This window comes from Carcharhinus amblyrhynchos, chromosome 11 (assembly GCF_965287045.1).
Source record: "Carcharhinus amblyrhynchos chromosome 11, sCarAmb.v2.hapA, whole genome shotgun sequence".
Classification (NCBI taxonomy): domain Eukaryota; kingdom Metazoa; phylum Chordata; class Chondrichthyes; order Carcharhiniformes; family Carcharhinidae; genus Carcharhinus; species Carcharhinus amblyrhynchos.
Window position 1 is genome coordinate 41,635,526 of NC_137334.1, and position 14,278 is coordinate 41,649,803.

General features: G+C 39.5%; 1 protein-coding gene across 2 annotated transcripts in view; it reads left to right on the top strand.

Annotated features, from left to right (window-relative positions):
* Window positions 1–14,278, top strand: part of pde11a (phosphodiesterase 11a) — a 355,582-nt gene that overhangs the window by 55,149 nt on the left and 286,155 nt on the right. For both annotated transcript variants that reach the window (XM_080198223.1, XM_080198224.1), the window contains one exon: window positions 4,846–5,004. In XM_080198223.1, coding sequence (XP_080054349.1) covers window positions 4,846–5,004 — 159 coding nt within the window. The remainder of the gene's footprint in view (window positions 1–4,845; window positions 5,005–14,278) is intronic.

Genomic DNA, 14,278 nt, shown 5'->3' on the forward strand with positions numbered 1-14,278 from the left:
CATTCTATCATTTTTTTCTGTGCATGCGCAATTGGAGGCACCAATCAGATTTTCAGAATTTTGGGCGCATTAAGACCTGTCCTCAGGCTTCTGCAGCGCGATTCTGAATCGCTGATATTTTTGCAGGCAGAGTGCATATTGGGGTGCCTCAGAACTAGTCTAAAAGTATGATCTGAAACACACCTAGTTTTAAGGCCGCTCAGCACTTAGAATCAAAATGGTAAAATAAGGCCCTACATCTTCCTGCAGAAAGGAGCCTATGACCTTCAAAGGTTCATGATACACTTTTGAGAAGCAGGTGCTCACACAGTAAAAGCTATTATAAATACCGGACACGTGAATTTAACTTGAGTCCTAACAACTACTCTTGCTAACCACAAACAACTGACATTAGTGCAACAGCAGCGGTTTAAATCAATAACCTTGATGAGCACCTCCCTCAGCACAAGACATGGTTTCCTGAGTGTATAGGCCGACAGGTTTATTGGTAAGGCAGCAATGTCACAAAGATGTACATTAACTGATGTTGTGGATGTGGAATTATGGACTTCTGACTGTGGTGGAAATGTTGAATTTATGCAGCTGGAGCTCCTGATAGGATTTCATTGCGGTCCTACATTCTCGCGCCTTAAATTACTGTAAAACATGGAATCCAATTGAATAAAAGTGGAATTCATGAGACTTGGAGAAGATTAGATGCAACATATAGTTACAAAAGTGAAAACCATATACAATGAGTGAATACCCATGTGCAATTAATTCTTCTTAATTTTTCCAACCCTATCACTTTGTCTAAGTGCAGCCCCAATATCTGCAGCTAAAGTGATGAAGGCTGCTACTGCAATGTCCTGTTGTCTGAAATGACTCCGGCGAGCATCCTCTGGTGGCTCAAGGCCTTGAGGGGTCCAATCTGCTAATGGTATCCTGTTCTGGTGCAGGTGCACCCTTTTTGTCTAATAGAGTTACTGATAGAGGGAAGTTGGAGCAGCAGTGCTCCTTGGAGTGTCCTTGGTGGATGTCCCAGGGGTATGTGGCTGCTATTGCTCTCTCTGATGGCCTTTCCAAGGCAGCCATCACCCTCGAATGAAGACTTGGATACGTTTGCTTGCCAGGGCCACAGCAGTAGATATACTGTGGACAGACTATTCCACTCTTCACTACTGTATGGTGACAACCTTTGACAACTCTGCCCAATGTTCCTCTGCCTGTCTCTGTATCTCCAAAATGTTCGTTAGGGCCGGGTCTAGATGCTTGTCACTAGACTGCCTCAGCAGAGGCCTGGTTTCCAGTAATCCTCCAAGTGTCAGGCACCTTGGCTGTCACTGCCCCCCACGTGCTGTGGACCCATGTTTGAGATGATCACCAGATTGTGAATGTGAGCCTGCTCTAGAATCAGGACTCACTGAGGTGCCTATATCTGTTCTGGTGGAGGGTACAGGTGAACACAGTGATGGTGCTGTTGTGTAGCGAGCTAAGGCTCAAACTCAAGTCAGTGAACGAACAAAGGCTTATTAACAGAATAACTATACACATTTCGAACCAGGAAAATGGTCTTAACTCCACAGGCCCAAAACTCTGACTAACTGGAACAAGCCCAGGCTAGTCTGAGTGAGTCCTCAACTTGGCTTTCAATTGGACCAGTGGGTTACATGACCCTTTGAAGGCAATGCCCTTAAAGGGCTACTACACCACAGGTGCTTCTTCTAAGGATATGGCAGCTTCCTTCTCAGAGGTGGCCTAGCATCTGGAGGATGACTTCCTCCTTCTTTTCTTGATGGTACCTGGAGTAGAGAAAAGAGAATTAGTGATTGACTAAGCAGGCTTATGCATTAAAGATCATTGACAGTCATTGTGGTCACAGATCTTGTCGATATACTCTGTATGCATCCTGTCTACCTTTGTGGAAGAGGTGGACCTCAACATCTATGCAAGAACAATCTTCTCTTCTCTAGCAAGCTCTGCGGCCTGTTCTTCGAAGTTTGAGATGACATGGATCTCAGGGGTGCTGCCTCTGGTCTTGGCACATTCTCTCTTGTTGGGGGTAATCTTGTCCTGCTTGAAGACACATGGATTGACTGTGATCCCAATCGGTGAATGAACAGTTCAAAAAAATGCATGCCTTTGTTGCTGCTGATCTCTCCTCAGTAAGTAATTAAGAAGGCATTTGTCGAGGAACTAATATGAGTTGAAATGTTTAAAGTGTGGCACACATTCAGTGCTGATGTCCCATCTGCCAATTGTAATGTAACTTCCTTGTGGATTCTAACCCTTAGACTGTCTGATAACCTTGTGAGTGTGTGAGTTTGCAGTGAGTGGATATTGCATTTACCCTAGTGGAGTGCAACAGATCATTATTCTGTTTTGTGCATTTCAGGGAGTCCTTTTGGCCCCATGGGTGCTGATCTTCCAGGTGAGCTCATCCCAGGCCAGCACGGTCAGGTGGGAGGTCCTCTGCTCCCATTCCTTGGAAAGAGGACCTCCCGCTTTTCCTGGACAGTGTTGAGGAGAACCCACAGGGATGATTTGTTGAAATGAAGAGCTGAAGGTCTTTTGCATTAAGGTGCAATAATGGACATCTTATCCACAGTACCTGGCCTACAGTAAGTGAATGTCTGTCTGGGTGCTGTTTAAATATGACGCCAGGACCATTGACCCCATGATAGAATGAAGTAATGGTAAAGTGGCAAATCCCTGGCCACCCTTACCCCAGGATTTGCTGAGCTCCTCACTGATGCATAATTAGTGAGCCAAAAAGTAGAAGAACGTGCGTGTTCATGAATCCTGCTGCACAGCAGGAATCAGGTCTGTCTGAGTGGTGGAGTAAGCTTGATGGGTTGAATGGACTACTACTGCTCCTATTTCTTATGTTCCTATAAGAAATTATGTTATGAGAAAAGAGTTGAAACACTAGCAATAATTTCACAGAAGCAGGAATGGCCAACATGCAAGCACTTAAAGGATGTTACAGTTATGATTTTAATAGAGCAAGTAGGCAAAGACTATTTCTTTTGATTGAGCAACCAGAAACAAGAATTCAATAATTTAAACTGATTACTGAGTTTGCAAAATGAGCTTAGGAGAAATGTTTTATGTTAGAGCATGGAATGATGAGCTACAGGGAGTAGTTGAGACTCCCATTGTATCATATGAGGCAGAAGTTGATGAGCATTTGAAGGAGAGGAAGACATGGGGAGTATGGTGAGATTGGGGTATAGGTTTAGTTTTGGATCAATTTCGCAAAGTGACAATACAGATAAGATGGGCTGAATGGCCTCCCGCTAGGGGACTTTCACAGTAACTTCATTGCAGTGTTAATGTAAGCCTTATCTGTGACTAATAAATAAATTTTACCTTTACTTTACTTTGTGTTTATGGTTCTGCAACAATCGGAATCAGGAACTGCTCTCTTGCTCAGGAGTACTGAAGGGATTTGTATTGCCTCTATTATAACCCAGATAATTGAGCTACCTCAACACAGTCCAGTGTTCAAAACTGTGCATTGTTCAGAAATGCATTTCTCAACTGGTTCATCAGGAGCACTCTCCCCTTCTAAAGAATGTACAAGAATTTAAATGATTTATTTGCAACATTTGAAATTAAATTAAATTTCTGATACTTAAACGGGTACTTGGGCTACAAGAATATTTTAGATCAATTAGTTTATTTGACCAATAAACCATATCATTCTTGAATTTATGATGTTCAATGAATAAAGGCAGCCTTAATTCTTTTAAGACTGATACATCATTTAGGCTTAGATTTTTGCTCCCTCTGGGACATTTCCCAGATCTGCAAACCTGACCTGGGACGAAGGCCTGCACAGCACTATGTTGAAAATTTTAAAAGATAAAAGGAACAATGAAACAGCCCTTGCCCCTCACATCTCCTCAAACCCTATGCACTTCCTATGCCCTTTCCATGCCAGCCATTGGCCCCTACCCATGTCCCCATGTCACTCTCCAATTCATCTCATGCCCACCCTTACCCATTATCCCTCATATCCTCCATGCCAATCTATGCTCATCTGCCCAGCCTTCATAGACCCTTAAATCCTCATATCATCTCATGGTCCTGCCCATGGCCCTTTTTGGCGTTTAAAAGTCTGTGCCAACTTAGTGCCAATTCATGCCAACCCCATCTACCATTTGCCCTTATGCCTACCATGACAACTCATTCAGTATTCACCATATTCAGAGGGGATTTGAGAAAACAAAATTCATTCAGAGGATGGTGAGAATCTGGAATGCACCGCCTAGGAAGGTAGTGGAGGCTGGAAACCTAGTAAACTTTAAAAAAGAATTTGGATGAGCACTTGAAATATCATAACATACATGGATATGGGACAAGTGCTGGAAAATGGAATTAGCATTACTTTAGTGGTCATTATTATCAGTGCAGATTTGATGGGTTGAAGAGCCCTTTCTGTGCTGTACAACTCTATGACCATGGATAGACCTCAAGAGCCAGATTAAGACTAAATAAAGTAAAAATAATATGTGCCTATTTGTTGAATTCATTGTTTAATAAAAACTCTTTCTTTCATAAAAACCCATTCAGTACATTTACATTCCTTTAGCGCCATCTTTATAAAAATAACCATTTCATTCAAGTGCTTAATCCTTTCTAACACAAACATCGCAATTCATAGTTCCACTTCAAAGAGTCTTATCAACTACTTGAAGCCATCAGTCAAACTGTGAACTGGAAGGTATCCTACTATGAAAATGAAATATTGTGAATTCAGTCATGCAGCACTAATCCAGTAATGGCAATCTTTATGCTTATGTAAATCTGTACACCACTAAAACAATAACCGGGTAATCAATGTATTGTTTTCTTGCATAGGACCGTCGCTTCAGAGATGAAATTGATAAATTGACAGGATACAAGACAAAATCCCTGTTGTGCATGCCAATTCGAAACAGTGATGGTGAGATTATTGGTGTAGCCCAAGCTATAAACAAAAATTCAGGAGGAATTCCCTTCACTGAGGACGATGAAAAGGTTGGAATTTATTTGTTGTTCATCAATGATTCTCTTTTAATGGTTTTATTTATAACAAAATGAAACATAGTGCAAAGCTATCCTTAGTTATCCTTAATATATTTTGATGATTTCGATAGAGCACATTATCAAAGGCCATTAAATACCAAATCCAATGTGGTTAGTGGAAAGTCATTACATAAAATGGATTCCAATGCTACTAAAATAATTTAACAATGATAAAAATTTAAGATTGCTTGGAACACACAATGTTTTATTGCTGTGTGCAATTTGATACTTTGTTCAAAGTTACATTAACTGTGAGCATTGTAATTTCCTGAGATACTAGAGATGAAAAAAAATGACATGCAGAACAGAAAAGTGAACGAGTACGCTATTTTGTTTTTAGTACGGGTGAATATTACAGCAATATTAAGTGGTTTACACAAAATGTTATAATGATTTGCTCTTACAAGACTTAATGGAGAAGTCCAAGGTCAATTTTACAGGATTGTATCAGCAATTTTAAAACTGCTATTATAAGCAACACCAAATTTGTTGAGTTTATGAAATTGTGAATTTATTTGAATAGAATGATTTCTGATTTGTACAATTGCTTTAATTAGTAGAACATTGTGACAATACCATACTTATTAAAAATAAATTACAGCACTGTAATGACCTATAAGAATTTACCCAATGCTTGTTCAATCTATCATTAAGGAAATAGATGTTTCTATAAAGATTTTGCAATTGTCAAAACATACATACAAGAGAACAATTGTAAGTCAACTGAGACTAACAGTAAAACATTAGGGATGAAATTTGTCTTTGGTATTAGAGCAAAATGGATAATAGCGAATTCCTAATCTATTTTACATTTCGTTTTTTCCCATTTTATGTCTTTACGATGAAAATGTACTTGATATGAATAATATCTTTGAAGTAACGTTTTGCATGCAAGACAGTCTGTGGAAAGCAAATAAGCAGTAACTAAGTTTAACGTTTTTGCCATAACTCATAGGTATTAAAAGTAATTAACCCTATTGTGTTAGATTTCCCTATTTGTTATAGTGTGACCCCTCTGTGTTTATAGTATAAAATAAAAGATAAGAAACACAGACTTGTATTTATATGGTGTCTTTCAAAACATCTGGGGATAGGGGAGAAACAATCTTAGCAAGTGCCGAACCAACGTGAAAAACAGGAGAGAATTGCACCCATTGTTTGGGCGAGCTCCCACAAGCAATTGTATGGTACTTAGTGCCAAAAAATGTCAAAGTATGATTCACATCAGTAGGGGAAGTGTTTCCATCGGGAAGTCGGCTACTGATTATGAGGAGAACTTTTGTGCAGTGCCTCGATCTCTCAGTGCACTGTGTACGTATAAACAATACACTGAGAGATCTGACACTAGCCCCCCCCCCGCCTTCCCAATCGCTGTTCTTCCAGGCTGATCGCTGGCTGGTTGCCATGCTGCTATCTATCCCCGGAATCATACTTCGACTTTTTTTGGCACTAAGTACCATACAATTGCTTGTGGGAGCTCGCCCAAACAATGGGTGCAATTCTCTCCTGTTTTTCACGTTGGTTCGGCACTTAGAATTTTTTTGCTAAGACTGTTCTCCACCCCCCCAGGTGTTTTGAAAGACACCATATGAATGCAAGTCTGTATTTCTTATCTTCTATTTTATATTATAAACACAGAGGGGTCACACTATAACAAATAGGGGAATCTAACACAATAGGGTTATTTATTTTTAATTCCTATGAGGGATCATCGCTATGCCTGATCCCTCCCCATTGTGACACTGCCCCCATCATGGCCTCAGCCCATCATGGTCCTGCTCCCTCCAATTAGGCCCTGCCCCTTGCCACTGCCAGGATGCCAGGCTAACAGTATCAGGGTGACCAGTGGGCACTGCCATGATGCTAGGCTGGCACCACCAAGGTCCCAGGCTGGCACTGTCCAATGGGCATGATCTGGTCTTGCTCCTGTCCACCTAAAAGCAATCACATCTGGTCTCCATTGCTGGGGACCACACGATATGTGATCCTTGCTGGTGAGAACCTCAGACAAATTTGTAACCCCTTGGCTTTCTTTGGTCTGTTCCTGCCTCAAAGCTTTCTCCATGCCATCATGAATCATACGGGCCTTGTATCCAGGTAGAGATGTTCATTGTCTATCCACTAAACTGCCTACTTCATTTTATCTTGGAATTAAATAGACAGTGTAATGTATAACCATTCACAAAAAGTAACATTGCTAACACCTCCCTGTGACTGAGGTGCTAACTATCTACCCACTGTCAGCATAGCTGCTCTGCTCATTTTTTTACTGATGTGAATACTTTCTATCTTTGTCTAGTAGAACGACTTTAACTTTTAACAACCAAGCCACCAAACTCGTTGCCAGGCAGAGTTTAAAACAGGTCACACACCTCCCCCCCCCAGTCCTTCCCTCATTTACCCCAAATTAAACAGACAATCCAAAAACATAACAATCTTATGAATTTCATATTTGTAACAGATGACATAAAACAATGTGCATTTTTGAATGTTTAGCCAAATTGCCCTTTAATTATTGTTGCTCAAGGTGTGTTGATAAATATGGAAACTGTTAACTTGTACTGTTTTACCTAGAAGCACAAATTGCAGCAGGTAGGTTCCCTAACAGGGAGAAGGAAATTTTCGATTAGTCCCTAGCAAATTTGAGACTATCAGAAAAGCACGACAGTTTTTTTGTGCTGCCCATTTGTTAAATGTGCTATGTTATACATCTGCATTAACATATTAATATTTTTAATGACTATAATTATTTTTTCTTTAAAAACATTAATTGGGCCAAAATAAAGGATTTCTTCATGATGCCCTTCGAAGTAAGCTTGTTCTGTTTGAGTTCATATTACAGACAAAGGTTTCATAGATATATTTGAAATTTATGAGACTTGAATAAAATAATTATGGAACATATCAATAGTAGTAATCAGGGCCTATTTAATTTGCCATTTCATTAATGGTGATTATTTTTGCGTAAATAGATGAGCTATAATGCTGATAAATAATGTATCAAGTGTTTATATTTTCATTTTCTGATGACACAGGAAGAATGAGTCTCAGTACTGTTTCGGGACAAGTCTGAGGATCAACAGATCAATATGCTGCCTAAAATTTGTACTAAAATATCACATAGTGGATTGCATATTGTTGTGGTTATACATAAAAAACAGCATTTATTGCAGGGAAATTAAATATAATATTAACATAATTGTGCACATTGATACACTAATTTTGGATTTGTGAGATTGATGGGCGAGGGGCAATTGGAGGTCTTGACCTTTCTGCATAGTCCTGAGAGCACCGTAACTATCTTTGGAGTTACTGATTGCTGGAGTTTGTGAGATGCTCAGAGATCATCAAGGAGTATATATTTTGGAGGAACTTGAATAGACTCCGCTGAATGAATTGACATTATCCATTAGTTGCTGCTTCTTTGAGGCAGGTAATTGATGGTGCATATCTTTTAGGTTGGAATAAAGTTATTTGGAATTGGTTTGGTGGCTTTAGACTTAATAACCATCATGGGTTACTAGAGTTCTATTATACCTGGTCACCATGTGTTAGTATCTAAAATTAGTTGGGATGGGCATCAACTACTCGAGCTTAGAAAAATGCAGAAATTTGAAATGAATCTTCCATCATTTGCCTTCCCAAAGAACCTTAACCAGGAGCCTGTCAGAATCACAAAAACGTTGAGCCACAACAGGCAAAAAGATCAGGGGGAGAGAGCTGCATTCATCTTTATTGTGGCTTAGGTGTGATATAGGTAGGCTATCCCATCTAACTAAGTCAGTGTTCTTGTTTTCTGTGAGTGGTGTCGGAGAAGAACAGATCTGCATACTTGTTTGAAAATGCAGTGGTTTACGTTATTCCGAAGGATTCAACTGTCTTTAAATGGCTTCACAAACTTCCAGGATATCCACATGTAGGGCGTGATTTATCTTAAAAGCAGCTTTCTTCTTCTTTAAAGGTAGGGGCAAATCCAATGTCATCCCAATCAAATTGGCCCTTCCCCAATTAGTTATTGTTACTCTGGATTGCTCCCTCTCTTTTTCTGTGGCTAACCTAAGCCATATGAAACTCTCATCACTGTCCCCAAAATATCCCTCAACTTGACCCACCTCATTTCACAGAAGCAGGTACATCAACACCTTCTTCCTTGTGTTGGGTTGGAAACATACTGACCTAGAAAATTCTCCTGGATACACTTAAGAAACTCTTGTCTCTCTGGGTAGTTAAATCCTCCATTATTACCACTCTTTTCACCTCTCTGCAATTTCCCTGCAAATGTATTCCTCTGTTCCTTTTCCAATAGTCAGTGGCCTATAGAATATACTAGCTCACCCCGTCCAAGAAGTCTGAGTCTTAGAACTTCCATTCAAGCATCACCCTGCAATTTTTAAAAATTAGCTATAAAGGTTAATTTATTATGAGATAAAATCTTTCAGATGTAGTAATATTTTTAAAAATGGTTTGTAAAAGAGAAGTGTAAAGGCAGAAGTTAGAGAAAGATTTCTGAAGCTATGGTCAGCATTCATTTATTTGTCCCTGGGAATGAGCAGGAATGTGACCAAAGTATCAGACTGTGGGCGCTGATCAAGGTATCAGATTGTGGCAGAGGCCACAGTTTAGTGTTTGCACTTGTACTGCTGTGCGTTCCTCCTGTATCTGAGATTCTGTGGCTTTTTGGTGCTGCTTTTAAGGTCTCACAGTGACCCATATCGAGATTATATTGTAACAAATGATTATTTTGAGCACGTTATGTTGTGATGTATTGCAAGGTTATTGTCTTCTGGTATTGTGTGAGGTGCAAAATAACATGAATTTAACAGGATTTTTTTAAAACAAGATCTGGATGCATGTTACTATTTTCTTATTCTGTCAGCGAAATAGTTAAATAATTTACTTTTTTTCATTTGAGAATTGGAAAGAAGTGGCAAAAGGCCACATATGTACATTGGTGTGTTATTACCCAACCATTTTGCCAGAGTACAGCTGCAAAAGTACTAGCCAAAACTGTGCCTGGGATATTTTCAAGCTTTGGGAATGGGTTGAGAGGTGTTTGGGGTCATAAAATAGCAGCAAAAGCTTTTGGGGAAGCACAATGTAACTGGAGACCTCCAGTGGCATCTGGGTTGGTGAGAGGACATTGTAGTGGAACACAATGAGAAGGTAATTAAGCCTGTAAAACAGACAATTAACTGTAATTTTACGAGATTTTATTTTCTAATTTATGAGAGTTGCACAGGAACAATGAAATTTCAGAGCCTCACTGAGTATAATGAGGCAGAAGATGAGTAGGTCAGTGTAAGCTGCAATTGGCAGTCATTGTGAGAGGTGTCGTGGTTTGATAAACTTGGTATCAGCAATCTGGAGTAAAGACAAACTTGGCTAGCACACCAAAATTAGTTGAGTGTCCTCTTTGACTTGGCAAATGCATGTACACAGTAAGATGCAGGAAAGGGTGGGAGGCCTTTCAGTGTAGCAGTTTGTTATGGGTCTCATTCGTGCAGGTTATGAGACCTCCAGTGAAGCAACATCAGAGAAGGAGAGAGTTCTAGCCATGGACAGCAGGGCAGCACAATCAAAGGGACATCTAGGCTGAAAAGGAAGGTGGATAAGGAATGCAGAGAACAGCATGCAACCAGCCTCTCACAGGGAGATGGCAGTACTCACCAGAAAGATTCTACTATCAGAGGCTCAGCTCCCTGAAAATGTCGGAACAGCAGTATTGCCAAAGACTATATCTTCCCAGGAATATGGTAAGTAATGTGTGTGCCATGATAGAGGATGAGCTACATAAATGTGAAAGAATGGGCACACTGACTGTTGGGTTCAAAGTCACCATATGCCTCACAGTCATTGCTGGGATCTTCTGGAGCTATGTGTGGATCACTCAGCCTGTGGCTCTTCATTGCAACAAGATAGCATCTTCAAATGGAAGTTAGCAATGCAGGTGCTTTTGTGTCATTCTGGACAGTCAAGCTGAAAGATTGGTAGATTCAGGACTATCACTGGATTCCCCAGGTGCAGGATGCCATTGACTGCACCTCTATATCTGACAATGTGTAATGAGAAAGGTTAATGAATGACCTCATCACCATGGATGCTCTTGGTAAGAGTGATCATTATCATGGTGGAATTTCACAGTCAGTTTGAGGCTGAAAAATATGGTTCTGATGCTGGAATATTAAACTTAAATGAAGACAGTTGCAAAATTTTAAAGGCAGAGTTGACTAAAGTTGAATGGGAAAATAGTTTAAAAGTTAAGGCAGAAGACAAACAGGGACAGACATTTAACAAGATATCTCATAACTCTCAACAAAGATATATTCCATTGAGTATGAAAGACCCTATGAGAAAGGTACACCATCCGCAGCTAATTAATGAAATTAAATATGGTATCAAATTGAAAGAAAAAACATTTAATGCTGCAAAGATTAGTAATAGCCAGGAAAATTGAGAAATCAGGGTACCTTTCTGTTCTGTACTGGACTGCTACATTTATATGTATGGCTGGCTGTCTTTTGAAGATGGTGCCAGCATTCCCTCAGCCAGATCTTTCCCCTGCCCTCGTTGCCTAACTGGCAAGGTCCTCCCTCCACCTTCCACCACCAACCATTAATTGGCCTGTGCTGAGAGTATTGGATTTGTAAATCCAGCCCCCACCCACACCACCACACCATCCACTTGCTTTCTATCCTGATGTTGAGACTTGGCAATTGCCAGTAAAATCCTAGCCCATGTACTTGTGACAATAAGTCCTCTCTTTAAAGATTGTAATGTGGCTTTTTATGTCAGGGATGTATGAAATATTGGAAGCTCTTAGACAATGCAAACATCTTCAACAACAACAACTTATCTTTGTATAGCACCTTTAACATAAGCTATCTCAAATTATACCCAGGAACATTATAAAACATATCTTGATTCATATAAGGCAATGTTAGGGCTGAGGACAAAAAAGTTTGACCAGAAGGGTAAGTGTTAAGGAGCATTTTAAAGGAGAAAAGTGAGGGTGGAGAGGTTTAGGGAAGGAACTACGAAGCTTAATGGTTAGACAGCTGAAGGGACAGCCTCCAAAAATGAAGCAATTAAAATCAAGGATGCTCAAGAGGTTAGGGTTGAAGGCATGAAGATATTTTTTGAAGATTGAAGGGCTGGAAGAGATTACCGAGTTAGATAGAGGTGAGGTCATGCAGAGATTTGAAAACAAGGATGGAAATTTTAAAACTTCAATAAAAATATTCGAAACTCAAATAAAAACTCTAAACTGACATTAATCAAGTTAATTAGCCAGTAATGTAGTCTTCAATAAGACGCTTTTCATTACCGATGTGATTAAATAATCAATCATTTTTATACATTTAAAATCATACCATTTGCCCTGAATCCCAGAAGATTATATCTTTGTAATGCTTACAAATCAATTTTATCTAAAAGAAAGATCTGATGAAGTAACAGTATTTACTGAGACTATAATCACTGTGAGAACAGATTGAGCAGTTGTAGGATGAAATAAAACTTATATAAGTGATTCATTAAATACTTTCATTTCATTTTTTAAAAAATCAGAATAATTATTAAGAGTGCAGCTGCATTCTGAGCTTTTGCTCCATATGATTCACTGCATAAGTGCTGGCTGCCAGATGTTAAAGCTTCAATGACCCAGAGAGCCATTTCTAAAATGCTTACTACACTCCCTGGTCTTATCACTGCAGCTGACCATATTTCTATGTCTACCAAAATGCACTGCTAGCAAAATCAGTAACGTACTACAATAACAAATAACTTCCAATGGATTGTACAATGGAAATTGTTCAGAGGCAGCATTAAGACTTTCTGAATTTGATGAAAGCTTTGTTTTTGCATTTTATGACATCCTTAGAAGTCAGTGTTTTATTGCCCCAATAGCTCACTCCAAACAATGTTAATGTGACACATAAAATACCCAAAATGTCTCCCAAATTCGTGTGTTGTAAATTCTGTTGTTTTTTTTGCTTGTGCGAGGTAACATTTTAACATAATTCTGGAATTTTCTTCTAGATATAACTTGCATTGCAAGAGTAACAGATTCCACTTTCTGTCACCCATAGGAGTATGAAATATTTTGGTGCAGGTTCATAAAATAAAACAGTCTCCACAAAATCAAACTGTTCAGCATGAGTTAACAGTAACGCCACAATACAATTGAAGGTCGTAAAAGTGCCTGGTATGAGAATCATACCAGGTAGGGAAGTATTACTGGAGCTGTGCAGGGGCTTGGTGAGACTGCATCTGAAATACTGTGTATAGTTTGATCTCCTTGCCTGTAGAGGGATATACTTTTGTTGGAAGCAGATCACAGAAGATTCATTGGGCTGATTCCTGGGATGAAAGTGTTATCTTGTGAGGATAGGTTGAGCAGATTTGGCTATACTCATTGCAATTCAGAAAAATGAGAGGTGATCTTATTGTAACATACAAGATCCTGAGAGGAATTGACAGAGTGAATGCTAGGAGGCTGTTTCCCCTTGCAAAGGAACCTCGAATTTAGAATTCTCTTCTCCAGAGAGCAGTGGAGGCTGGGTCATTGATTATATTCAAGGGTGAGCTAGACTGATCTTTGATCTATAAGGCAGTTATGGATTATGGGGTCGGCAAGAAAGTGGAATTGAGGCCACAATCCAACCAGCATTGATCTCATTGAATGGCAGAGCAGGTATGATGATCTACTCTAGCTCCTATTTCTTATGATCTTGTTAAGAACAATGTATCATTTTTAATTTGTTGTATATGTGTTAAGAAGGGTAAAGTTATTTCAGTTTCATTTTGGTTGTTTCTGAGACTTGGAGCCTAGAAGTCTGGATGGACTAGTGGCTTAAAAATCAGTCTTTTGGGCATGCTTATACACATATACATGACATTCATATATACAACCTGTGAAGCTAAAGAGATAGGTTAAAAAGGGGTTAAATTTTATTGAATTTTGGAAAAAGAAGTAGAAAAAACTGGACTGTTGCATGGCAACAACGGTCAAGTCACACAGAAACACAAAGACGGGGAAGAGTTCTATGTGTCAGAGAGTGAAGACGGATTTTACAAACTTCAGAGAAGTGGAAAAATACAAGGCTAGTGTCACAGTAGCTAACTGACTCATCAGTTATAGGACTGGGTCACCTGATCAATTTAACAGTATTACTACTGAGACAATGGTTGGAATTTTCCATCCCCTCTGTGCCGTGTTTTACAGCAG